This window comes from Entelurus aequoreus, linkage group LG12 (genome assembly GCF_033978785.1).
Source record: "Entelurus aequoreus isolate RoL-2023_Sb linkage group LG12, RoL_Eaeq_v1.1, whole genome shotgun sequence".
NCBI classification, from domain to species: domain Eukaryota; kingdom Metazoa; phylum Chordata; class Actinopteri; order Syngnathiformes; family Syngnathidae; genus Entelurus; species Entelurus aequoreus.
In genome coordinates, this window is record NC_084742.1 from 7,956,056 (window position 1) to 7,982,489 (window position 26,434).

Sequence of the window (26,434 nt, forward strand, 5' to 3'; positions counted from 1 at the left end):
CATGGAGAAGCTTGCTGAGAAGGAAGAATTAAATTGAATTTGAGAGAACCAGCACGGACACAGACAAGAATGTCATTGTTTTGACTGCTCGAAGAAAACAACATCTTAATCTACGATTTGACTCCCTCGAGTGGCCTTGACGCTATCAGGAACAGGCTGTTCTGAAGAACTCCCCCGAGGACTCCTCAACGATGGACGCTTTTGACCTTCCTTTTTTTTCAATAACACCTGGTGTCGAAGTTTGAGATCGGCCCCAGTCCACAAAAACATTTCAACATCTCACCCAAGTTAATTGGGCATACATGCACGCACCTGCCCCTCCCCCAATCAACGCCTTCACCACTGCTTAATTCCTCTTCGGGGTTGTGGATGGCTGAGTAGCGCTTTATAGCGGCAACCGGCCTCCAGGACCCCAAATCCCCCCCCCCCTCTGTTGCGAGTTGTTGTGAATTACATGTATCATGTTTATGTGTGCTATGCTATGTGAGGTTTTTTCCTTGGACTCAGTCTGGACCCCTCCTGAGGGTCCAGCCTTAGACTGATACTTTTTTTACTCTTCCCCCTTTCCCAATGTCACCTTTTTCCCACCTTTTTTAAGGAGCGCTGTAACGTATGTCTGCTCTTAGTGGGACTGTGCCGAAAATGAAATTACAGTTCTTATGTGTCTTGTACATGTTAAAGAATGGACAACAATAAAGCATCTTGAATCTTGAGTAACAAGCGGTTGCCTTGTTGCCTTTCCATTAAGAACAATAAATTAGTTTTTGGTATGATTTTGCTGGTTTCAAGAAATGTAATGCCGAGCGCATATCATTATGTCAAGATAATGGCACTAGCATCTACTTAATTTAAGAATATTTTTCAACATATTGAGCAAAAAGGTCTCTTTTTTTTCTACCAAGAAAAGTGCACTTGTTATTAGTGAGAATATACTTATTTTAAGGTATTTTGGGGTTCATTGAGGTTAGCTAATTTTACTTGTTTTGGAAAGTCTTGATGAGCCAAATTTTCTTCTTCTATTGGCAGATAATTTTGCTTAGTTCAAATAAAATACCCCTAATTTTTGTATTTTTTTTCTTGTTTTTGAACACTGACTTTTTGCAGTGCAGTGGCCGTGGTTTCATGTAAGGTCCGCTGGAGAATGAATGAAATGTCTCCTCCATTAACATTAGGAGCGTCCCCAATTTGAGATTGCTCCCGACGCCAAGGAAACAAATGAATATTGGACATTTAGATGAGCGTTCAACAAAGACAGTCTGGAGTGGATTTCAGGGGCTTGCAGAGTGAAGGCCTTTGTGTTTATTAATGAGCCGCAATATTATAACACAACTCTGTGGGCCATCTATTTACATTCTAGTCCTTTCCACAGGTCACAGTGATCATTTTATAACCTTTTTTTAGCCCTTTTCACAGGTCACCATGATCATTTTACAGCATTTTTAGTCTTTTTAGCAGGTCAGAGTGATCATTTTACAACCTTTTTAGTCCTTTTAGCAGGTCAGTGTGATCATTTTACAACCTTTTTAGTCCTTTTAGCAGGTCAGAGTGATCATTTTACAACCTTTTTAGTCCTTTTAGCAGGTCAGTGTGATCATTTTACAACCTTTTTAGTCCTTTTAGCAGGTCAGAGTGATCATTTTACAACCTTTTTAGTCATTTTAGCAGGTCAGAGTGATCATTTTACAACCTTTTTAGTCCTTTTAGCAGGTCAGAGTGATCATTTTACAACCTTTTTAGTCCTTTTAGCAGGTCAGTGTGATCATTTTACAACCTTTTTAGTCCTTCTAGCACAGGGGTCGGCAACCTTTACCACTCAAAGAGCCATTTTGGCAAGTTTCACACATTAAAGAAAGTAATGGGAGCCACAAAAATGTTTTTAAAATTTAAAATGAAAAACACCGCATACAAAGCTTACATGCTTTGTGCTATGTTAACCAGGGGTCTCAGACACACGCACCGGCACGCACTTTAATGTGGAAATTTGATGTTAGTGCAGCCCGCGAGTTTTGGATGAATGTCGCTTGCGTCACACTTGCCAACCCTCTCATTTTTCCCGGGAGACTCCCGAATATCAGAGTGTGATGGCCCTGCATTTGGCGCCCTCTACAGTCTGCCCAAGCAGTGTTCCTGCCCGGCCACAAGTGGAATGCAGCTTTAGCTTGCTCACGTAAGAGACAGCAAGGCTACTAACTCAGCTGCCACACATCTTACACTGACGGTACCAATACCCAGAATCCCATGCAGCCCTAACTCTTCCGCTCAACCAACCACGAAGAGGGGGGGGGGGTTGATGTGTGGGGGGATTTGGTGGTAGCGGGGTGTATAATGTAGACCGGAAGAGTCAGGACTGCATGGGATTCTGGGTAATGGTTGTGTTGTGTTTATGTTGTGTTACAGTGGGATGTTCTCCAGAAATGTGTTTTTCATTCTTTTTTGGTGTGGGTTCACAGTGTGGCGCATATTTGTAACGTAACAATGTTGAAGTTGTTTGATACGGCTACCGTCAGTGTAAGCTGTGTGGCTGATGAGTAAGTATGCTTTGCTGTCTCCTGTGTGAGCAAGTAATAACAACATGCAACATGTGGCTGGACTGACACGCTGTAAGTAAATGCTATAGAGGACAATTACTGCAGTGCAATTAGGGCACGCCCTTTATATAGTAATTAGAGTATTAATATGATAATTTTCCCTGGGAGTAATCTATGAGAGACACTGACATCCATAAGTCTCCTGGGAAAATCGAGGGGGTCGGCATGCATGTAGCTGAGCCGCATCAGAGTGGTCAAGGAGCCGCATGCGGCTCCGGAGCCGCGGGTTGCCGACCCCTGTTCTAGCAGGTCAGAATGATCATTTTACAACCTTTTTAGTCCTTTTAGCAGGTCAGAGTGATCATTTTATAACCTTTTTTTAGCCCTTTTCACAGGTCACCATGATCATTTTACAGCATTTTTAGTCTTTTTAGCAGGTCAGCGTGATCATTTTACAACCTTTTTAGTCCTTTTAGCAGGTCAGAGTGATCATTTTATAACCTTTTTTTAGCCCTTTTCACAGGTCAGAGTGATCATATTACAACCTTTTTAGTCCTTTTAGCAGGTCAAAGTGATCATTTTACAACCTTTTTAGTCCTTTTAGCAGGTCAGAGTGATCATTTTACAACCTTTTTAGTCCTTTTAGCAGGTCAGCGTGATCATTTTACAACCTTTTTAGTCCTTTTAGCAGGTCAGAGTGATCATTTTACAACCTTTTTAGTCCTTTTAGCGGGTCAGAGTGATCATTTTACAACCTTTTTAGTCCTTTTAGCAGGTCAGAGTGATCATTTTACAACCTTTTTATTCCTTTTAGCAGGTCACAGTGATCATTTTACAACCTTTTTAGTCCTTTTAGCAGGTCAGTGTGATCATTTTACAACCTTTTTAGTCCTTTTAGCAGGTTAGAGTGATCATTTTACAACCTTTTTAGTCCTTTTAGCAGGTCAGTGTGATCATTTTACAACCTTTTTAGTCCTTTTAGCAGGTCAGAGTGATCATTTTACAACCTTTTTAGTCCTTTTAGCAGGTCAGTGTGATCATTTTACAACCTTTTTAGTCCTTTTAGCAGGTCAGAGTGATCATTTTACAACCTTTTTAGTCCTTTTAGCAGGTCAGAGTGATCATTTTACAACCTTTTTAGTCCTTTTAGCAGGTCAGAGTGATCATTTTACAACCTTTTTAGTCCTTTTAGCAGGTTAGTGTGATTATTTTAAACCTTATTAGTCCTTTTAGCAGGTCAGTGTGATCATTTTACAACCTTTTTAGTCCTTTTAGCAGGTCAGTGTGATCATTTTAAACCTTATTACTGTAGTCATTTTAGGAGGTCAGAGTAATCATTTTACAGCATTTTTAGTCCTTTTAGCAGGTCAGAGTGATCATTTTACAACCTTTTTAGTCCTTTTAGCAGGTTAGTTTGATTATTTTAAACCTTTTTAGTCCTTTTAGCAGGTCAGAGTGATCATTTTATAACCTTTTTAGCCCACAACAATCATTTTACAAGCGTCTCAGTCCCTTTTGCAGGTCAAAGTGATCATTTTATAAAATATTTTGTTGTTTTAGCAGGTCAAAGTGAGCATTTTCATTTTTTTTAATACTTTCTGCAGGTCAAGTTGTTGTTGTACAATGTTTTTAGACCTTTTTGCAGAAAGTAATGATCACATTTACAAACCTTTACAGCCGTTTTTCTATTCATATGGCGGTGCAAAAGTGCCATCTTTTCCATATAATGCATCTAATCAAGCCGCGCGCGTCACACTATGCACACGTGGAGATGTACAAAATCCTCACACAATTAACTTTCTTTCATTTCGAATGGTGCCCCGCGTCGCGGCGCAAACAATCATTTTTCCATCTAAATCATTTTCAGCCACAGCGGGTCGGCGCATGATTTCAACACTGAACAAAAAAAATAAAATACGTGCTCCCTGCACGGCAGAAAATGAAAGATAGATGAAGATAATTGGAACGTTTGGCGACGCCACGCAGCGATGAAATGAGATGTCGGAGCTAAGTTGTTGTTGGACCTCGCTCTAATTGTTGGCACATGATCATTATTTTTGGTGTGTGTCCTGCACAAGGGGAGCACATGCACACCAAACACGAGAGATGGCTACGTTAACTACTACACTGCCTGGTGACTTGTTGCCTGCTCAAATGGCGCTAATGAGCTGCTTTCACAGCTTGGAACGAGCTCAGATGTATTCCAAGTCAGTGGTATCAGTGGCAAAAAGGGACTAAATTGTAAGGACAGAATGTGTCGTTTTATCATTTTAGGAGGGGTGCGACCTCCCGTATCGTTTTTTTCCGAGGCTGTCTTAAATGGTGGGAGGATACGGCAACTGAAGTGTCAAACAACAGAAATATCAGCGCTGAAGAGAGCGTGTCGAGCTATCAAAAGGTGCTTTTGTCATCCTTGGTTGCCACGCCTTGTAAAAATCGAAACTGAAAGTTAAACTTGACACATTGTGTGTGTGTGTGTGTGTGTGTGTGTGTGTGTGTGTGTGTCTAGCGCAGACTTTCCTCCTTCCCTCGCTTTAAAGTTAAAGTCCCAATGATAGTCACACACGCAGTGGCCTAGTGGTTAGAGCAGGGGTCACCAACGCGGTGCCCGCGGGCACCAGGTAGCCCGTAAGGACCAGATGAGTAGCCCGCCGGCCTGTTCTAAAAATAGCTCAAATAGCAGCACTTACCAGTGAGCTGCCTCTAATTTTTAAATTTTATTTATTTTCTAGCAATCTGGTTTCGCTTTGCCCGACATTTTTATTCTAAGAGAGACAAAACTCAAATAGAATTTGAAAATCCAAGAAAATATTTTAAAGACTTGGTCTTCACTTGTTTAAATAAATTCATAATTTTTTTTACTTTGCTTCTTATAACTTTCAGAAAGACAATTTTAGAGAAAAAATACAACCTTAAAAATGATTTTAGGATTTTTAAACACATATACCTTTTTACCTTTTAAATTCCTTCCTCTTCTTTCCTGACAATTTAAATCAATGTTCAAGTAAATGTATTTTTTTTATTGTAAAGAATAATAAATAAATTGTAATTTAATTCTTCATTTTAGCTTCTGTTTTTTCGACGAAGAATATTTGTGAAATATTTCTTCAAACTTATTATGATTAATATTCAAAAAAATTATTCTGGCAAATCTAGAAAATCTGTAGAATCAAATTTAAATCTTATTTCAAAGTCTTTTGAATTCATTTTAAAATTTTTGTTCTGGAAAATCTAGAAGAAATAATGATTTGTCTTTGTTAGAAATATAGCTTGGTCCAATTTGTTATATATTCTAACAAAGTGTAGATTGGATTTTAACCTATTTAAAACATGTCATTAAAATTCTAAAATTAATCTTAATCAGGAAAAATGACTAATGATGTTCCATAAATTATTTTTTTAAGTTTTTGTCTTCTTTTTTTCGGTTGAATTTAGAATTTTAAAGATTCGAAATTGAAGATAAACTATGTTTCAAAATTTAATTGTCATTTTTTTCGTGTTTTCTCCTCTTTTAAACCATCCAATTAAGTGTAAACATCATTAATTATTAATAATAACATAGAGTTAAAGATAAATTGAGCAAATTGGCGATTTCTGGCAATTTATTTAAGTGTGTATCAAACTAGTAGCCCTTCGCATTAATCAGTACCCAAGAAGTAGCTCTTGGTTTCAAAAAGGTTGGTGACCCCTGGGTTAGAGTGTCCGCCCTGAGACTGGGAGGTCGTGAGTTCAAACCCAAAGACTATAAAAATGGGACCCGTTGCCTCCCTGCTTGGCACTCGGCATCAAGGGTTGGAATTGGGGGTTAAATCACCAAATGATTACCGAGCGTGGTGCATGCTGCTGCTCACTGCTCCCCTCACCTCCCAGGGGTAGAACATGGGGATGGGTCAAATGCAGCTCGGACGCATTTCACCACACCCAGTGTGTGACAATCGTCGGGACTTTAACTTTAACTTAACTTAGGTGTGGTGAAATTATCCTCCGCATTTGACCCATTGCCTTGTTCACCACCTGGGAGGTGAGGGGAGCAGTGAGCAGCAGCGGTGGCCGCGCACGGGAATCATTTTGGTGATTTAACCCCCAATTCCAACCCTTGATGCTGAGTGTCAAGCAGGGAGGCAATAGGTCCCATTTTTTTGTAGTCTTTGGTATGACTCGGCCGGGGTTTGAACTCACGACCTTCCAGTCTTAGGGTTGGACACATTTTACGGACTATAGAGCGCACCCACTAAATTTTAGAAGAAAAAAAATATTGTACCATATATTAGCCGCACCGGACTATAAGCTGCAGATATATATATATATATATATATATATATATATATATATATATATATATATATATATATATATATATATATATATATATATATATATATATATATATATATATATATATATACGTTGTGAAATTAGTTTTTTAAATATAAATATTTTGTTAATGTTTATTTACATGCCTTAATTGTTTACAAACGGTGGCTGTAACACGGCAGTAAAACGGAGCTATCAAACAAAACGGAAGTCATGCTCATAGACCCACTAGCTGCGGAAACTAGCTCTCCAATCAGCTAAACAGACTCAACAACTCCACGGTGACGTTTTGGTAAATTTACACAACTGAAACAAGACAAAAAGAATGTAAGTTAAAAATACGAACACAAACACTCGCAAACGTGTTAGCATGTTAGCTAATGCTGATGACGCTAGCTTCATTACAATACAATAGCATGTACAATTAAAGCTGCAAGCAGCGATGGACGGGACCGACTTTGAGGGCTCCTAAAATCCAAACCGGAGCAGTAATTAAAACTCTTTCATCAACTTTTAATCAGAAGGGTTCAATCTCTCTCCTGTGCTAATTTGAAGCCGACACGAAAAACGTGCTCAGAGGAGATAGTGTTTGAAAAAAGGTGACTGTTTTTACACAACTTTTGTTTTGAAGGGGGAATTGCAAACTTCCTGTTGATTTTTGCCGGGGGTTGTCAGTGTATGAAATATAGGTCTAAGTGAGACCTACATAGAAGTTTTTGTTTCATGTCTCTACGACATTCCTACTGGGAGTTACAGGCAGTTTTGTCTGTGTTTTCTTCCTAGGGGGCGCTAGAGCGCAATTTTGAGTTTTGATTAGATCGCAATTTTCGCCAGTCCTGATGTGTGTGTCCAATTTGGTGAGTTTTGAAGCATGTTAAGGGGGTCAAATTACAGCTCAAAGAGGCGGCGGTATAATAATACAACGCTAGAAATATAATAGGGTCCTCTGTCCCAAAGGGACTCGGTCCCTAAAAATGCATAAAAACTAGGGGTGTCCAAAAAAAATGTTGATTATCGAATGAATAACGGTAATTATATAGAATCTAAAAATAAATTAAAAAACCGATGAAAAAATTGTAAGAAATAAACCCAATATTATTAAAAAAGTATTGACTTTGAATCGAAAATGGTTTTGAATCAAGAATTGATTCTGAATTGAATAGTTACCCCCAAGAATTGTGTTAGCATATTCGCTAATGCTAGCTTGATTACATGACGATAGCATGAACGCCAAACATGCATGAAAACACTCCCACATACACCACACATGGGACGGTTTAGTATGTAGGAATTGTTTTGGTTATATTGTACGACTTACAAACGTTGCTTAGAGCGACAAATTAAGAATCTATACGAGTGACTTCCTGTTGTAGCTGCATGTTGCCAGTGCACTTCCGAGCTGCACTTTGTTTTTTGACATGAGAGTCATCAGCGGCAATATCGCTGACTGAGCAGATAGCTTTTTGCCCGCTATAGGCAACATTGGTTGCTATGGACAAATAGCAAACTACACGGCAACATTGGTTTGCTATGGACAAATAGCAAACTAAACGGCACTTGTACGTCCGGTTTAAAGCACTCGACGGAAGGAAATGCTGTCGACGTTCGCCCGGCAGCACCTTCAGTGAGCGAACTCGTCCAAAAGACGGCGCCACAGCACAAACAAATCACACACCTTTTCAGTGTCTCTGCTGGAACACAAAAACCTTATGGCCCTGAGCGAAGAAAAATCCATAAATTAGTGTAGTAGAATTTCTGACCTTTGACCTAGATTGCATGTCTAATAAGAATGTACGCTCATTTAATTTCTCTTCTATTCTGTGCCAGTGGGATAAAAGTGAATATTAAGTCTTGCCAACCTGTCTACAGAATGTGTTGACTGTCTAAAGCAGAGGTGTCAAACTCATTTTAGATCGGGGGCCACATAGAGAAAAATCTACTCCCAAGTGGGCCGGACTGGTAAAGTCACGACACGATGACTTAAAAATAAAGACAACTTCAGATTGTTTTCTTTGTTTAAAAATAGAACAAGCATATTCTGAAAATGTACACATCATAATGTTGTTGGGGTTTTTTACACTTACATGTTGCGGTTGATAGTATTCTATCTTTGTTTGTCGTTACTTATACTTTCTGAATAAATTATGTGATATATACACTACCGTTCAAAAGTTTGGGGTCACCCAAACAATTTTGTGGAATAGCCTTCATTTCTAAGACCAAGAATAGACTGTCGAGTTTCAGATGAAAGTTCTCTTTTTCTGGCCATTTTGAGCGTTTAATTGACCCCACAAATGTGATGCTCCAGAAACTCAATCTGCTCAAAGGAAGGTCAGTTTTGTAGCTTCTGTAACGAGCTAAACTGTTTTCAGATGTGTGAACATGATTGCACAAGGCTTTTCTAATCATCAATTAGCCTTCTGAGCCAATGAGCAAACACATTGTACCATTAGAACACTGGAGTGATAGTTGCTGGAAATGGGCCTCTATACACCTATGTAGATATTGCACCAAAAACCAGACATTTGCAGCTAGAATAGTCATTTACCACATTAGCAATGTATAGAGTGTATTTCTTTAAAGTTAAGACTAGTTTAAAGTTATCTTCATTGAAAAGTACAGTGCTTTTCCTTCAAAAATAAGGACATTTCAATGTGACCCCAAACTTTTGAACGGTAGTGTATGTTAAATAGTTTTTTCCCCTCGGCCATCAGACTCATGAACAATAACAAGCTCTGATAGCAGCTCATTTTTATTCCTATTCTGTGTTATGTGTTTTATGTTGCACGATTGCACCAGGAAAAATTCCTAGTTTGTGAACCCGTTCTCAAACAATGGTAATAAAAACTATTCTGATTCTGATTCTGATATATAGGATCTATTAAGATAAAAATATATCAAACTCAAATTACAGAATGTTACTTATGTAGTTTGCTCATTTTCCTCAACTGGTGCACTAATGTCATGTGGTTTATTTTATTGCTTTACATATGTAGCATAATCTACAAAGATACAAAGAATTGCTATTGCGACATCTACTGGACAAATTTAGAACAGCAGTTTCTTTCATTCCAAAATTTTGATTCATTTTTATACTCAGCAAACTCAACTTGCGGGCCGGATAAAACCTGTTCGCGGGCCTGATCCGGCCCGTGGGCCGTATGTTTGACACCCCTGGTCTAAACGATTCGAGTTGTTATGGAACAGATAGGGATAACCAAAAGACATTGGCACATTAGATAACAAACAATGACGCACAAGAGACATATAAAAAATGGCAGAAGACCGGAACTCGACAGTGATTTTGGCTTGTGTGTGTCTTGTTTACTCCGGAGTAACATGTGGTCTGTCTGCACGGCCAACTTAATTCAACCTGCACTTCTGATAATGGGTAAATAAATTTGTTGTACTAAACTACTTTTGTTGCCTGTTTAAGCTTCGGACAATCCACTACATTAGCCGCACCGTTTTATGAGCCGCAGCGTTTAAAGTGTAGGTTAATAGTCCGGAATTTAGGGTAATACGTGTGTGTGTGAGAGTGCATAAACACCAAGCAGGGTGCACTCATTGCGTTGTTCTTCTTCCAGCAGAACTGTTCCGTTTTGCCCCGAAAGAGGGAAAATATTTCCGTAACATTATGAAGAGACTCTCTTGGTTAGAGACCGGAGCCTGGACTCACCGTGGTTGTTTTGACTCGGCCTCCGGGCTGCGTACAAGTCCAGCCGGATTTATTGACTAGCAGGTCGCAGCCTTCATCCTCCAAACACGGCACCATCTCGCACCACTGCTTTTTCCGAACGATGCCAGCTGCAGAGGAGACGGAGAGAACGATTAGAGGCGACGGCACACACGCACAGAGGGAGACAAAAAGCACCGGGGATGGGAGTAAAGACTGGGAGGAATATTTGAAAATACACATGAGACTCTGTATGAGACACATCACACCACACAACCAATGTTGCCTATAGCGGCAAAAAGCAATCTGCTCAGTCAGCGATATTGCCGCCGATGACGTTCATGTCAAAAAACAAAGTGCAGCTCGGAAGTGCACTGGCAAAATGCAGCTACAACAGGAAACAATGATCGGGGCAGGCTGAGTTTATAAAGACGCCCGATTGGCAACCTGGAACAAATATGCTCAGGTGTGGAAGACAGCGCTGGGGTGAGGCAAACAGGAAGTAGCGCCGGAAAGGAAACAATACCAAACACAGTGAAGAAAATAAACAAAATCCAAACTCTATTATCACTTTCTGTAATATTTCCTGTCCAGCGCTCTTATTTTTGTTTCCCCACTTCCTGTTTGCCTGAGCGCTGACTTCCTCACTTGCCACTGATTGGCAATCAGGACACACCTGTCCCTGGTTGCCAATCCCTACTGCAGCATCACAACATGCTCATTTCACAGTCACTTAAAAATACACATCTATAACTTGCCGCTACGCGTGTTCTCCAGTTGGAAGTGGAAATCTTATGAACATTTCTACAGACATGATATGAATATTATTCATTTTTTTATAGTTTGTAAGTAAACATCGGCAAACATGACGTCGTGTCCCTTTTTACGGTGTGTAGTTTGAGTGCCGTCATGTGACTACCAGGCTCCGTTTTGATTGGTGAAACGGAGTCATGTGATCCTGCTCTCTGACAAGCCACTGAATACATTTTTGCAAGCAGTATTTAATACATTATAAATAAATATGTTGTAAATCGGAACACAATTCAGTATAAAAGTATTTTTGACAGAGCTGGATCATTTTGCTTTGTTTGCTTCCTGTGCACTTCCTCGCTGCGCTATTTTTGTCCTACATTTTCACCTGCACTGTGCCTACCGTCTCTGCATGCCGGTGTACAGGCCAACAAGCCCTAAGCCGATATCCGATATTCCGATATTGTCCAACTCTTTAATTACCGATACCGATATATACAGTCGTGGAATTAACACATTATTATGCCTAATTTGGACAACCAGGTATGGTGAAGATAAGGTCCTTTTTAAAAAAATAAAAAATAAATAAAATAAGATAAATAAATTACAAAAATGTTTTGAATAAAAAAGAAAGTAAAACATTATAAAAACAGTTACATAGAAACTAGTAATTAATGAAAATCAGTAAAATTAACTATTAAAGGTTAATACTATTAGTGGACCAGCAGCACGCACAATCATGTGTGCTTACGGACTGTATCCCTTGCAGTCTGTATTGATATATAATGTAGGAACCAGAATATTAATAACAGAAAGAAACAACCCTTTTGTGTGAATGAGTGTGAATGAGTGTAAATGGGGGAGGGAGGTTTTTTGGGTCGGTGCACTAATTGTACGTGTATCTTGTGTTTTTTATGTTGATTTAATTAAAAAAAAGGAAAAAAAACAAAAAAAAAACGATACCGATAATAACAAAAACGATACCGATAATTTCCGATTTTACATTTTTAAGCATTTATCGGCCGATATTATCGGACATCTCTAGTAAGGTGCATGACTTTCACACCAACAGCTGAGTAGCAACTTTTTAATAATGAATATGCAGCTCGATGCTGCATAATCATTAAAAAAGTTCATTAAAAAAAATCATCTTCAGCTGTTGATGCCAAGGTTTTTTGACCTGGCGTTAGACACGTGGAACATTTACCACAGTGTACAGCATCATGTAACACGTGACATTTACATAAGTAATCTGTTGGATGAATTGTACTTGTCAGAGTAGTTTCAATGCAACATACTTTTTAAATAACCCACTGATTACTGCTTTCACCAGCAGCAGTGACATTTGACTCCATTCCACCAATCAAACGGAGCCTGGACGTCACATGACTGCACTCAGACTGCACACTGTAAAAAAGTGGCATTGTTATATTTACTAATGTGTACTTCACAACCTCTAAAAAAAGAATACCTCAGTATCTAGCATTTCAACCTACAAACATTACAGTTGCAACTAAAAAAAAATGTTGTAAGTTGTAGATGTTTTTTTGTTTGTTTGTTTTAGCTGCGCATATACTAACATGATCCCTGTTATTACGCCATAACTCCTCCATTTTTTCTTAAAAAATAGGAAAAATATTGTTTACATCATGCTGTCAGTAGAAATGTTCACATTTGAGCCTACAAGAATTCCACTTCCAACTAAAGAAAACATGTAAATGTTTTTTTTTTTTGCTTTAGCCCTGTTATAGCACCATAAGTGACTGTAAAATGTGCATATTGTGTAGTACAGTATGCCTCTCACAAACACAGTGCAAGTGCCATTGACAAATAGCTACTAATTAATCGGAAGTTACTCACTACAAGCTACTCACTTTTCACTGAATACTTACTCTTACTGAAGTAATAATTGGAATGACTACTTTTTACTTTTACTTGAGTCGTATTACTCTAAAGCACTGGTTCTCAAACTTTTTTCCACAAAGTACCACCTCACAAAAAACCTGGCTCCCCAAGTACCACCATAATGACCGACGTTAAAATGCGGTAGCGTAGTAGGCCCGAGTGTTCATTATAAACACGACAATATTTTTGTAACAATACACACGGTTTGAACAGTAACACCGTGTTTGAATATATAGAAAAGTAAAACACTGTACTTGAATCAAGTGATCCTTTGGCGACTAAAAAAAAATCTTAATGAAGTTATTCCATGTTGGAAGTTGATCTATATTTATGTAAGGATACAGTGTTCTGCAGAGGTGTACTTATAACAATTTTACACGTACATCAGTTTCTCAATTATTTTTTATGTTACGCCCCCACGAGGAAGAAAAACATATTTTGTTACCCCCCCCCCCCCAATCTCCGCTGTGACTATAAATAGTATCATTTGTCCGTCAAATTGTGTAGAACATTGTATCCTTATATAAATATTAGGGGTGTAACGGTACGTGTATTTGTATTGAATAATTTCGGTACGGGGGTTTCGATCAGTTCAGAGGTGTACCGAACGAGTTTCCACACGAACATATTAAGTAGCCGCCTCCGCTTCCTTCTGCCTCTGTCTCTGTCAGTCCTCAACACAGCACCCAGCATTGTCCCACCCACACAACCATCTGATTGGTTACAAACACAGCGGTAACAACCAATCAGAAGTGCGTATTCAGAGCGGTAACAGCCAATCAGCAGTGCGTATTCAGAGCGCATGTAGTCAGTGCTTAGCGTTTAGCAGGTAATCATCAGGCAGCGGACTCTCCCCAAATTATAATAAACACCTCCCAGTCAACTACTAGTAACATCACTATGAGCCCGTTGACGTTCTAGGAACCTAAACGGCAGCTCAGCTCGCTCGCAGTCCTGGCTTGAGGTGAAGGCTAATTCGCTTTTAGCGTAACGTTAGCTCATTTTGCAGTGTGTGTGTATGTGTGTGTGTGTTACGGACAGCAAAGCCCTGTCTGTCTGTTATTTCACTTTACCTTTTTCTGTGTTGATTGAGCTGTGTTGAAGCAGCAAAAAAGGACATTATGTTAAATGAAGAGTTTCTGTCTCTGATAGTTGATATAATAATGTAAGTGCATCATTAATCCTACATGAACTCCATGGTGTTCAGGGATGAATAGTCTCTCCTAATGCTATTGTACTATTTTTTCAGCTATAGTTACATGAATCATTAGTAATGGAGCAGCCTAGTTTTGAATGGCAGGGTCCCTGCTATCACATGTTGATACAAATATAACATTTCCATAATAAAAATCAACTACAGGCTTCCCAAATGCTGTAATAAATTATGCATGATGAGTTGACTTGAAACTGTTTAATGTTGCACTTTTTATATGTAGAAGAAAAGTTTTGTCATTTTATTCAATCTGAGCAACAACTTGAGGCACTTTAATGTGGATTAACTTGGGCATAATTATTATAGTGTTCCCAATGTTAAAAGGATAAAGCCATTGTTTACAAATTTGGTAAATAAATAACCAAAAAATGTATATTTTGTTGTTTTCTTACTGTACCGAAAATGAACCGAACCGTGACCTCTAAACCGAGGTACGTACCGAACCGAAATTTTTGTGTACCGTTACACCCCTAATAAATATAGATCAACTTCCAACACGGAATAACTTCATTAAAATTGTTTTTTTAGTTTGTAACAGAAAATATATATAGTGCATCAATCTATGTGAAATAAAAAAACAAAAAATTCTTATTTCCACTACTCTCTAGTCTACTCTTTTGCAGAATTTGAACCATTTGATACTGAAAAATACAATTAAATAAACTCAATGAATAATAATACATTCAAAGTGATCAGCAACTTTAAAGGCCTACTGAAATGAATTTGTTTTATTTAAACGGGGATAGCAGATCCATTCTATGTGTCATACTTGATCATTTCGCGATATTGCCAATATTTTTGCTGAAAGGATTTAGTATAGAACAACGACGATAAAGTTCGCAACTTTTGGTCTCTGATTAAAAAAAGCCTTGCCACTACCGGAAGTAGCGTGACGTAGTCAGTTGTTCACCTCCTCATATTTTCCTATTGTTTTCAACGCAGCTAGAGCGATTCGGACCGAGAAAGCGACGATTACCCCATTAATTTGAGCGAGGATGAAAGATTCGTGGATGAGGAACGTTAGAGTGACGGACTAGAATGCAGTGAAAGACATATCTTTTTTCGCTCTGACCGTAACTTAGGTACAAGCTAGCTCATTGGATTCCACACTCTCTCCTTTTTCTATTGTGGATCACGGATTTGTATTTCAAACCACCTCGGATACTATATCCTCTTGAAAATGAGAGTCGAGAACGCGAAATGGACATTCACAGTGACTTTTATCTCCACGACAATACATCGGCGAAGCTCTTTAGCTACTGAGCTAACGTGATAGCATCTGGCTCAAATGCAGATAGAAACAAAATAAATAAACCCCTGACTGGAAGGATAGACAGAAGATCAACAATACTATTAAACCATGGACATGGAACTACACGGTTAATAATTCTCAGCCTGGCAAAGCTTAACAATGCTGTTGCTAACGACGCTGAAGCTAACTTAGCAACTTAGCAACCGGACCTCACAGAGCTATGATAAAAGCATTAGCGCTCCACCTACGCCAGCCAGCCCTCATCAACACCCGTGCTCACCTGCGTTCCAGCGATCGACGGCGCGACGAAGGACTTCACCCGATCACAGATGCGGTTGGCGGCTAGCATCGGCTAGCGCGTCTTCTATCCAAGTAAGTCCTCTTTGTTGTGTTGCTACAGCCAGCCGCTAATACACCGATCCCACCTACAACTTTCTTCTTTGCAATCTCCATTGTTTATTAAACAATTTGCAAAAGATTCACCAACACAGATGTCCAGAATACTGTGGAATTATGAAATGAAAACAGAGCTTTTTGTATCAGCCTCAATGGGGGAGCCATACCTCTGTTCTACTGGCTACGTCACGCGCATACGTCATATTCAAAGGAGTTTTCAACCGGAAGTTTAGCGGGAAATTTAAAATGGCACTTTATAAGTTAACCCGGCCGTATTGGCATGTGTTGCAATGTTAAGATTTCATCATTGATATATAAACTATCAGACTGCGTGGTCGGTAGTAGTGGCTTTCAGTAGGCCTTTAACTCAGGAGCACAATATATAAAACACTTTAACCTAAATAACAAAAAAAAACAAGCAATTTGTGCATTTTTTTTTGTAGTCCAAACCATCCATCCTCCTAAACCTCAATTCTGAGCATGCTACCTCTTCTCATTGCATTTGTGTACAATGTTCTACTAATTAAGACTGTATTTTTGCTCATGTCACAGCCAATGCCAGCGCATTGTTTATTTCCATGTCACATCTACGTGACGTGAAACACATAGGAATACAATATCTCCTCTTATACAGCAGAAAAAGGCATGCGTGTAGAGAAAAAAAAAAAGCACACAACGAAAAAGCAATTAGACATCTGTCGCTGGCACATAACGAACAATGTAATCAGAGGCAAATGTCCATTTTGAATTAAAGACGTTCACACTTGACTATTTTCCCTGCAAAAGGCTGACATTAAATTCTGTAATGACTGACTATTAGATAATCAATGTGCGCTTTTAAACGGCGCGCGATGATGAGTGATTCACGACAAGCAACAACAGTTCCTCGCTCAAAGAAGGATCGATACCAGGAGCGCCGCAGGGGGAGCTAACACGAAGCATAATTACAGTATTTCTTCTCACTCCAATATTTAGTTTTTGCTCTTTTAAAAAAAAAAACCAAAAAAAAACCAGCAGGCTTGCGACTTAAAACTGTAAAAATAAAAAAAATAAAAAAATCATAAATAATCCAAAAAATAAAATAACATTGAATCGAATGTTATATTTTGTTACCGTATTTTCCGGACTATTGAGCGCACCTGTATATTAGCCGCACTCAGTAAATTGTAGAAGAAAACATATTTTTCCATAAATTAGCCGCACCGGACTATAAGCCGCAGATATATATATGTTGTGAAATTAATTATTTAAATTGAAATATATATATATATATTTTTTTACATGCCTTAATTGCAACACGGCAGTAAAACGGCTGATCAAACAAAACAGAAGTCATCGTCATGGACCCGCCAGCTGCGGAGGCTAGCTCTCCAATCGGCTAAACAGACTCAATAACTCCACGGTGACGTTTTGGTGAATTTACGGAGGAATTTGTGAAACTGAAACAATACAAAGAGAATGTCGTTGTAAGTAAACAATACTGACACAGACACTCGTAAACGTGTTAGCATATTAGCTAATGCTAACGACACAAGTTTCATTACATTACGATAGCACGTACAGAAAAGCATGAAAATTAGGGGTGTCAAAAAATCAATTTAGGAATGAACCGCGATTCCTATTTGTAACGATTCTTAATGGATTAAAACAAAAATCTATTTAAAAAATATATATTGTATATTTTTATGTTTTTAAATCTGTCCAGTCCACTCACACAAATCATATTGTTGATACAGATGATCATATCTGCTGTACAGATTTCCTTTAGAAAAGAGAAGTGTTGGCTACTTCTCTTGTTGCCTTATTTGTATTTGACTTTATTCAATGTTTGGGTATTATTTTATTAAACAAAACCAATTTTCTTTTAAGTAAGATAACACAGCTGTATATCTATTTTTATGAAAGAATGTGGTTAATCATAGAACTGGCACCCAATATTATTAAAAAAGTATTCATATTGAATCGAGAATCGTTTTGAATCGAGAATCGATTCTGAATCGAATCGTTACCCCCAAGAATCAAATCAAATTAAATCGTGTGGTGCCAAAAGATTCACAGCCCTAATGAAAACGCTCCTACACACGTCACACATGGGTGGGTTTAGTATGTATAAATAGTTTTAGTTGTATTATAAAATGTATAAACGTTGCTTTGAGTGATGAATAACAAATCCATACGAGTAGAAACGCTATGCACAATTAGAAGACGGAACGGCACTTGTATTGCCGGTTCAAAGCTACAAAAAAAGCAGGAAACAGTTTAGGCATTCACCCAGCAGCATAACACAATTTCAGTGTATTTGCATGTGTTTTATGAAAACTATTTGCATTATGGCCGTCAGCGGAGAAAAATCCATAAATTAGCCGCACCATTTTATAAGCCGCAGGGTTTAAAGTGTAGGAAAAAAGTAGCGGAATTTACAGGGTTTTTTTCCCCCCTTAAAAAAATGTGCTGTGGCAAGGGCCCCTTATAATTGGGTCAATGCAGAAAATGTACTGTTTGGGTCTCGTGGAGAATGCATATATTTTTAATAGTTCTTTCTTTAATCATAGTCATGTTTAAAGCAGCTAATATTTTCCCATGCGTACTCTTTATGCCTGTATCTTATGTCCGCAAGTAAACTCTGTGCTTTACCTTGAAGGGTTGGAATGTGGGAGTATAGCATACTCCCTTTTTTACCTTATCAGTATTAGAACAAAGAGGCTGTATTCCTTCCTGGGCAGGGTGGGGGCTGTTTTCGTATTCAATAAGTTGTCTCTTCCCGTTTGATTTTCAGACCTCTTCTAGATGCTGGTATTAGCGCACTGTAGGACTGGTCTCCTAAAGCTTTAGTAAAACTTGATAATATTGCTATTCTGTCTTGATGGTCCTTCTTACTCTGCATATATGTAGGGCTGCAACAACTAATCGATTAAATCGATTAAAATCGATTATAAAACAACTTGATAATATTCCTATTCTGACTTGATGGTCCTTCTTACTCTGCATATATGTAGGGCTGCAACAACTAATCGATTAAATCGATTAAAATCGATTATTAAAAAACTTGATAATATTGCTATTCTGTCTTGATGGTCCTTCTTACTCTGCATATATGTAGGGCTGCAACAACTAATCGATTAAATCGATTAAAATCGATTATAAAAAAAACTTGATAATATTCCTATTCTGACTTGATGGTCCTTCTTACTCTGCATATATGTAGGGCTGCAACAACTAATCGATTAAATCGATTAAAATCGATTATAAAACAACTTGATAATATTCCTATTCTGTCTTGATGGTCCTTCTTACTCTGCATATATGTAGGGCTGCAACAACTAATCGATTAAAATCGATTATAAAAAAACTTGATAATATTCCTATTCCGTCTTGATGGTCCTTCTTACTCTGCATATATGTAGGGCTGCAACAACTAATCGATTAAATCGATTAAAATCGATTATAAAAAAAACAACTTGATAATATTCCTATTCTGTCTTGATGGTCCTTCTTACTCTGCATATATGTAGGGCTGCAACAATTAATCGATTAAAATCGGTTATAAAAATAGTTGGCGATTAATTTAGTCGTCGATTCGTTGGATCTATGCTATGCGCATGCGCAGAGGCAATTTAAAAAAAAATTTAATGTTTTTTTTATTTTTTTTATAAACCTTTATTTATAAACTGCAACATGTACAAACACTGAGAAACAATAATCAAAATAAGTATGGTGCAAGTATGCTGTTTTTTTCCAATAAAATACTGGAAAGGATAGAAATTTAGTTTTTCTCTTTTATCCGAGTATTAATCGATTAACCGAAGTAATAATCGACAGATTAATCGATTATCAAATTAATCGTTAGTAGCAGCCCTACATATATGTCATCTGAAAGAATTTGGGATTGACCAGTGATTTATATTCCCTGAGAGGAAGACTGGTCAGATGCAACAGTCTTCAGGTCGACTTCTAGTCTTTAAATGACTTTAAAAAAAAACAAGCCCTAATTATTGAAATAATAAAGACAAATAAGAGGAAATAATAATGTTAATGCAATGCTATTCTGCCTGACTATAAAGATACAAAAAATAGGACTGTTATGTATGAACGTAATGGCGTGCATTAATTAACACAACACGGTACGTCATATGTGGTGCATTCACTCTGGTAAACAGGAGGCGGACACATTTGCTTTCATATCTATAAATTGTGCAGCGGGGGCACCTTGAGCGTGTCATACGTGTAGATCATCAGCAGCCGCTAATAATGCTAATTAATGCCTTCACCAAAACACGCCTGCACATATTTAAAGCAACAGTCAGTATTTATTTGTACACGGCTGGTCCACCAGTACAAATGACCACCTGAGATAGGTGCTCCAGGGTTGCCATGGCAATGATGGACACCTTCTTTTTCCACTTCCCGAGAAGCCCCTGAATCGTCCGGTTTGACATTTTTTACATAGTGTCGCTTTAACTAATGACAGGGGAACGCCGCCCATCGCCAGACTGGCTACAAAACACGCGGGGACGCGAGGACGTGGCGGCACTTATCTCCTCGCCAAATGGTCCATCACACTCATGTCAACAGCCGCCGTCTCGGCCTTTAATAAATTCCGTCTAATCCGGCGGCTAAGGGGTGGGTCGCACGCGAGGAGCGAGGGGGAGATCAGAGCCTACATGATGAATGTGGCGCGGCACTTCCCAGATGAAGACTTTTGATAATTGCAGACTGTCAAGATGAGAAAAGATGATACAGGAAGCAGCATCAAAGCCCTTCTTTACATCTTATATAACACCGCGTAAGAGACAACCTCCCTTTTAGGAGGGGGCGGGGGGGATAAAACGTCACGTCACGCTCCTAATATTGCTGCTTCACCACGTCGATGATTTTTAAAAAGATATCATAGCATTTTCAAGCATAAAATGGCTAAATAAACTAAACACAATCAATACTATGGTAATTTTGGCCACTGGGTGAGACCAAACCAATCAGAGCGCGCTGTTCTGTATCGTGGCCTCTGATTGGCTCAGCCTCAGGCAGCCTTACTTTAAAGGCCTACTGAAAGCCACTACTACCGACCACGCAGTCTGATAGTTTATATATCAATGATGAAATCTTAACATTGCAACACATGCCAATACGGCCGGGTTAACTTATAAAGTGCAATTTTAAATTTCCCGCTAAACTTCCGGTTGAAAACGTCTATGTATGATGACGTATGCGCGTGACGTCAATGGTTGAAACGGAAGTATTCGGACACCATTGTATCCAATACAAAAAGCTCGGTTTTCATCGCAAAATTCCACAGTATTCTGGACATCTGTGTTGGTGAATCTTTTGCAATTTGTTTAATGAACAATGAAGACTGCAAAGAAGAAAGCTGTAGGTGGGATCGGTGTATTAGCGGCTGGCTGCAGCAACACAACCAGGAGGACTTTGACTTGGATAGCAGACGCGCTATCCGACGCTAGCCGCCGACCGCATTGATGATCGGGTGAAGTCCTTCGTCGCTCCGTCGATCGCTGGAACGCAGGTGAGCACGGGTGTTGATGAGCAGATGAGGGCTGGCTGGCGTAGGTGGAGAGCTAATGTTTTTAGCATAGCTCTGTGAGGTCCCGTTGCTAAGTTAGCTTCAATGGCGTTGTTAGCAACAGCATTGTTAAGCTTTGCCAGGCTGGAAAGCATTAACCGTGTATTTACAGGTCCATGGTTTAATAGTATTGTTGATTTTCTGTCTATACTTCCAGTCAGGGGCTTATTTCTTTTGTTTCTAACTGCAGTTAAGCCCGATGCTATCACGTTAGCTCCGTAGCTAAAGTGCTTCGCCGATGTATTGTCGTGGAGATAAAAGTCACCGTGAATGTCCATTTCACGTTCTCGACTCTCATTTTCAAGAGGATATAGTATCCGAGGTGGTTTAAAATACAAATCCGTGATCCACAATAGAAAAAGGACAGAGTGTGGAATCCAATGAGCCAGCTTGTACCTAAGTTACGGTCAGAGCGAAAAAAGATGCGTCCTGCACTGCACTCGAGTCCTTCACTCTCACGTTCCTCATCCACAAATCTTTCATCCTGGCTCCAATTAATGCGGTAATCGTCGCTTCCTCGGTCCGAATCGCTCTGCTGATGTAAACAATGGGGAAATGTGAGGAGCCTTTCAACCTGCGAAGTCACGCTACTTCCGGTACAGGCAAGGCTTTTTTTAATCAGCGACCAAAAGTTCTGAACTTTATCGTCGATGTTCTCTACTAAATCCTTTCAGCAAAAATATGGAAATATCGCGAAATGATCAAGTATGACACATAAAATGGATCTGCTATCCCCGTTGAAATAAAAAAATGTCATTTCAGTAGGCCTTTAACGCAGTGCTTCTCTAATATTTCTGTTACGCCCCCCCTAGAAGAAGATAACATGTTTACCCCCTCCCCCCCTCCCCCCCACACACACACACTGTCCACCGCGACTATAAATAGTATAATTTGTCTTTAAATGTGTATAACATTGTATCTTTACTAGCATCAAAGAATATCAATCAATCAAAGTTTACTTTTATAGCCCTAAATCACGAGTGTCTCAAAGGGCTGCACAAGCCACAACGGCATCCTCAGCTCAGATCGCACATCAGGGCAAGAAAAAAACTCAACACAATGGATTGACAATAAAGAACAAAACAATACAAAACAAATATAGATCAGCTTGCAACAAAGAATATTCACATTGGGGTTTTTTTATGTAACAAAAAAAAAAGTTTTTAAGTGCATCATTTTTAATTAATTAAACTATAAAAAATTTCAAACTGAAAAATTCAATGAAATAATCTCATTAAGTAATAATATATATATATATATTTTTTTAGCAACATTAACTAGGAGCACCAAATATAAAACACATTAGCCAACTGTACAAAACAAAAATGAATACAAGTAAATTGTACTGATTTAGTTTTATAGTGCAGAGCTTTTCGAAGCGGGTTTTGATGTATGATACTGTATGATATTGTATGATATCATATCCCCGGGTCAAACTACCACCCTGCTATTTGAGAAGAACTGCTCTAGTGGATTTAAAAGAGTGCAAAGGTGACTAAAAGGTGTTATTTCATGTCTAGAGTGATATTTAGAAGGGAGTGATATTTTCTTGTTTTTGTGCACTCGTTATAAAAATATATTTAAAAGTTAAAGTACCAATGATTGTCACACACACACTAGGTGTGGTGAGATTATCCTCTGCATTTGACCCATCAACATCACCCCCTGGGAGGTGAGGGGAGCAGTGAGCAGCAGCGGTGGCCGCGCCCGGGAATCATTTTTGGTGATTTAACCCCCAATTCCAACCAATTTATTTAAAATGAAATATTTCTTCTTTGCGCACAATCATCATGTCCGGAACCAATTAACAGCGATTAATGAGGAACGACTGTATTTTGAAAATTAGCCTCATAACTCGTCCTTCATTGTTTGCTAACTTCCGTCCAAACTTTGAGACACTTTGTTGTTCTTATACACTGGTGTGTGTGTGTGTGTGTGTGTGTGTGTGTGTGTTTGTGTGTGTGTGTGTGTGCGTGTGTGTGTGTGTGTGTGTGTGTGAAGGAAGACAAGCTCCGACTCGACTAGTGTTTTGGCGCCGTATATAAATAAAAAAAATAGGAATATAAGACGACCTTACTTAATTATAAAACTCAGGACATATCATATGAAATCTAACATATATTTATAAAAACAAAATAAAATATTTTGCATTTGGAAAGTATTCACAGCACTTCACTTTTTCCACATGTTTTCTTACAGCCTTATTCCACAATGGAATACATTCATTACAGTCTTCAAAATTCTACATACAATACCCCATAATGACCATGTGAATTTTTTTTTTTTTTAATGTTGCAAATGTATTAAAAATAAAAGAACCACAAGTATATAAGTATTATAAAAAAAATAATCACATGTACATAAGTATTCACAGTCTTTGCTCAATACTTTGGCGATGCACTTTTGGCAGCAATTACAGCCTCAAGTATACGATGCCACAAGCTTGGCACACCCATCTACCCAGTAGATAGGTCAGTCTACCCCAGGGCAGCTGTGGCTACAAATGTAGCTTACCACCACCAGGTGTGAATGAATGATGGATTACCACTTCTCTGTGAAGCGCTTTGAGTATCTAATAATAGAAAAGCGCAATATAAAATCTAATCCATTATTATTATTATTATCTTTGGGCAGTTTGGCCCATTTCTCTTTGCAAAACCTCGCAAGGAATCATCAGTTTTCATCCCGGATGTCTCTGTAGATTGCTGCATTCCTCTTTCCCTCTATCCTGACTAGTCTCCCAGTTCCTGGCGCTGAAAAACACAGACCACAGCATGATGCTGCCACCACCATGCTTCACTGTAGTGATGGTATTGACCTGGTGATGAGCGGTGCCTGGTTTCCTCCAAACATGATGCCTGGCATTCACGCCAAAGACTTCAATATTTGTCTCATCAGACCAGAGAATTTAGTTTCCCATGGTCTGGGAGTCTTTCAGGAGCATTTTGGCAAACTTTTTACCAAGAAATGGCTTCTGTCTGGCCACTCTACCATACAGGCCTGATTGGTGGATTGCTGCAGAGACGGTTGTCCTTCTGGAAGGTTCTCCTCTCTCCACAGAGGAATGCTGTAGCTCTGACAGAGTGACCAGGGGGTTCTTGGTCACCTCCCTGACTAGACTAAGATGAATGCAGCAATGTACAGAGACATCCAACGCTTCCCATCCAACCTGATGGAGCTTGAGAGGTGCTGCAAAGAGGAATGGGCCTACACTTACTAAAGATAGGTGAGCCAAGCTTGTGGCATCGTATTCAAAAAGACTTAAAGGCCTACTGAAAGCCACTACTACCGACCACGCAGTCTGATAGTTTATATATCAAAGATGAAATCTTAACATTGCAACACATGCCAATACGGCCGGGTTAACTTATAAAGTGACATTTAAAGCTTCCCGGGAAATATCCGGCTGAAACATCGCGGTATGATGACGTATGCGCGTGACGAAGTCAGAGTAACGGAAGTTATGGTACCCCGTAGAATCCTATACAAAAAGCTCTGTTTTCATTTCATAATTCCACAGTATTCTGGACATCTTTTGCAATTTGTTTAATGAACAATGAAGGCTGCAAAGAAGACAGTTGTAGGTGGGATCAGTGTATTAGCAGCGGACTACAGCAACACAACCAGGAGGACTTTGTTGGAGAGCTAGCCGCCGACCTCACCTTGACTTCCTACGTCTCCGGGCCGCCAAACGCATCGGGTGAAGTCCTTCATCCTTCTGCCGATCGCTGGAACGCAGGTGAGCACGGGTGTTGATGAGTAGATGAGGGCTGGCTGGCGTAGGTGGAGAGCTAATGTTTTTAGCATAGCTCTGTGAGGTCCCGTTGCTAAGTTAGCTTCAATGGCGTCGTTAGCACAGCATTGTTAACCTTCGCCAGCCTGGAAAGCATTAACCGTGTATTTACATGTCCACGGTTTAATAGTATTGTTGATCTTCTGTCTATCCTTCCAGTCAGGGGTTTATTTCTTTGTTTCTATATGCAGTTAAAGCACGATGCTATCACGTTAGCTCGTAGCTAAAGCATTTCGCCGATGTATTGTCGTGGAGATAAAAGGCACTGAATGTCCATTTCGCGTTCTCGACTCTCATTTTCAAGAGGATATAGTATCCGAGGTGGTTTAAAATACAAATCTGTGATCCACAATAAAAAAAGGAGAGTGTGGAATCCAATGAGCCAGCTTGTACCTAAGTTACGGTCAGAGCGAAAAAAGATACGTCCATCGCTGTCTCTCAAGTCATTCACTGTAACGTTCCTCATCTACGAATCTTTCATCCTCGCTCAAATTAATGGGGTAATCATCACTTTCTCGGTCCGAATCTCTCTCGCTCCATTGTAAACAATGGGGAATTGTGAGGAATACTAGCTCCTGTGACGTCACGCTACTTCCGGTACAGGCAAGGCTTTTTTTTATCAGCGAGCAAAAGTTGCGAACTTTATCGTCGATTTTCTCTACTAAATCCTTTCAGCAAAAATATGGCAATATCGCGAAATGATCAAGTATGACACATAGAATGGATCTGCTATTCCTGTTTAAATTAAAAAAAATCATTTCAGTAGGCCTTTAAGGCTGTAATTCCTGTCAAGGATGCATCAAAGTATTGCGCAAAAGGGTCTGTAATGTTATGTAAAAAATGGTCATTAGAATAATACACCAAGCGTGCTACTATGAACATACCAATCCATTATTTATAAGTTCTGTGTTAAAATTTTCAGATATTGTGTTTTTAAAAACAATGGAAATTACGTTTCGAGTAAAGAACAACAGCCTTCCAGCTTGTATTCTTCGGTTATTTCAATTTCGAGGAGAATACTATCATTTACGG

The 26,434-nt window shown here is 39.0% G+C and overlaps 1 protein-coding gene across 8 annotated transcripts in view; it reads right to left on the bottom strand.

Moving 5' to 3' along the window:
- tafa5a (TAFA chemokine like family member 5a) overlaps positions 1 to 26,434 on the bottom strand; it is a 684,328-nt gene that overhangs the window by 32,222 nt on the left and 625,672 nt on the right. For all 8 annotated transcript variants that reach the window (XM_062064578.1, XM_062064580.1, XM_062064579.1 and 5 more), the window contains one exon: positions 10,522 to 10,649. In XM_062064578.1, the coding sequence (XP_061920562.1) occupies positions 10,522 to 10,649 (128 nt within the window). The remainder of the gene's footprint in view (positions 1 to 10,521; positions 10,650 to 26,434) is intronic.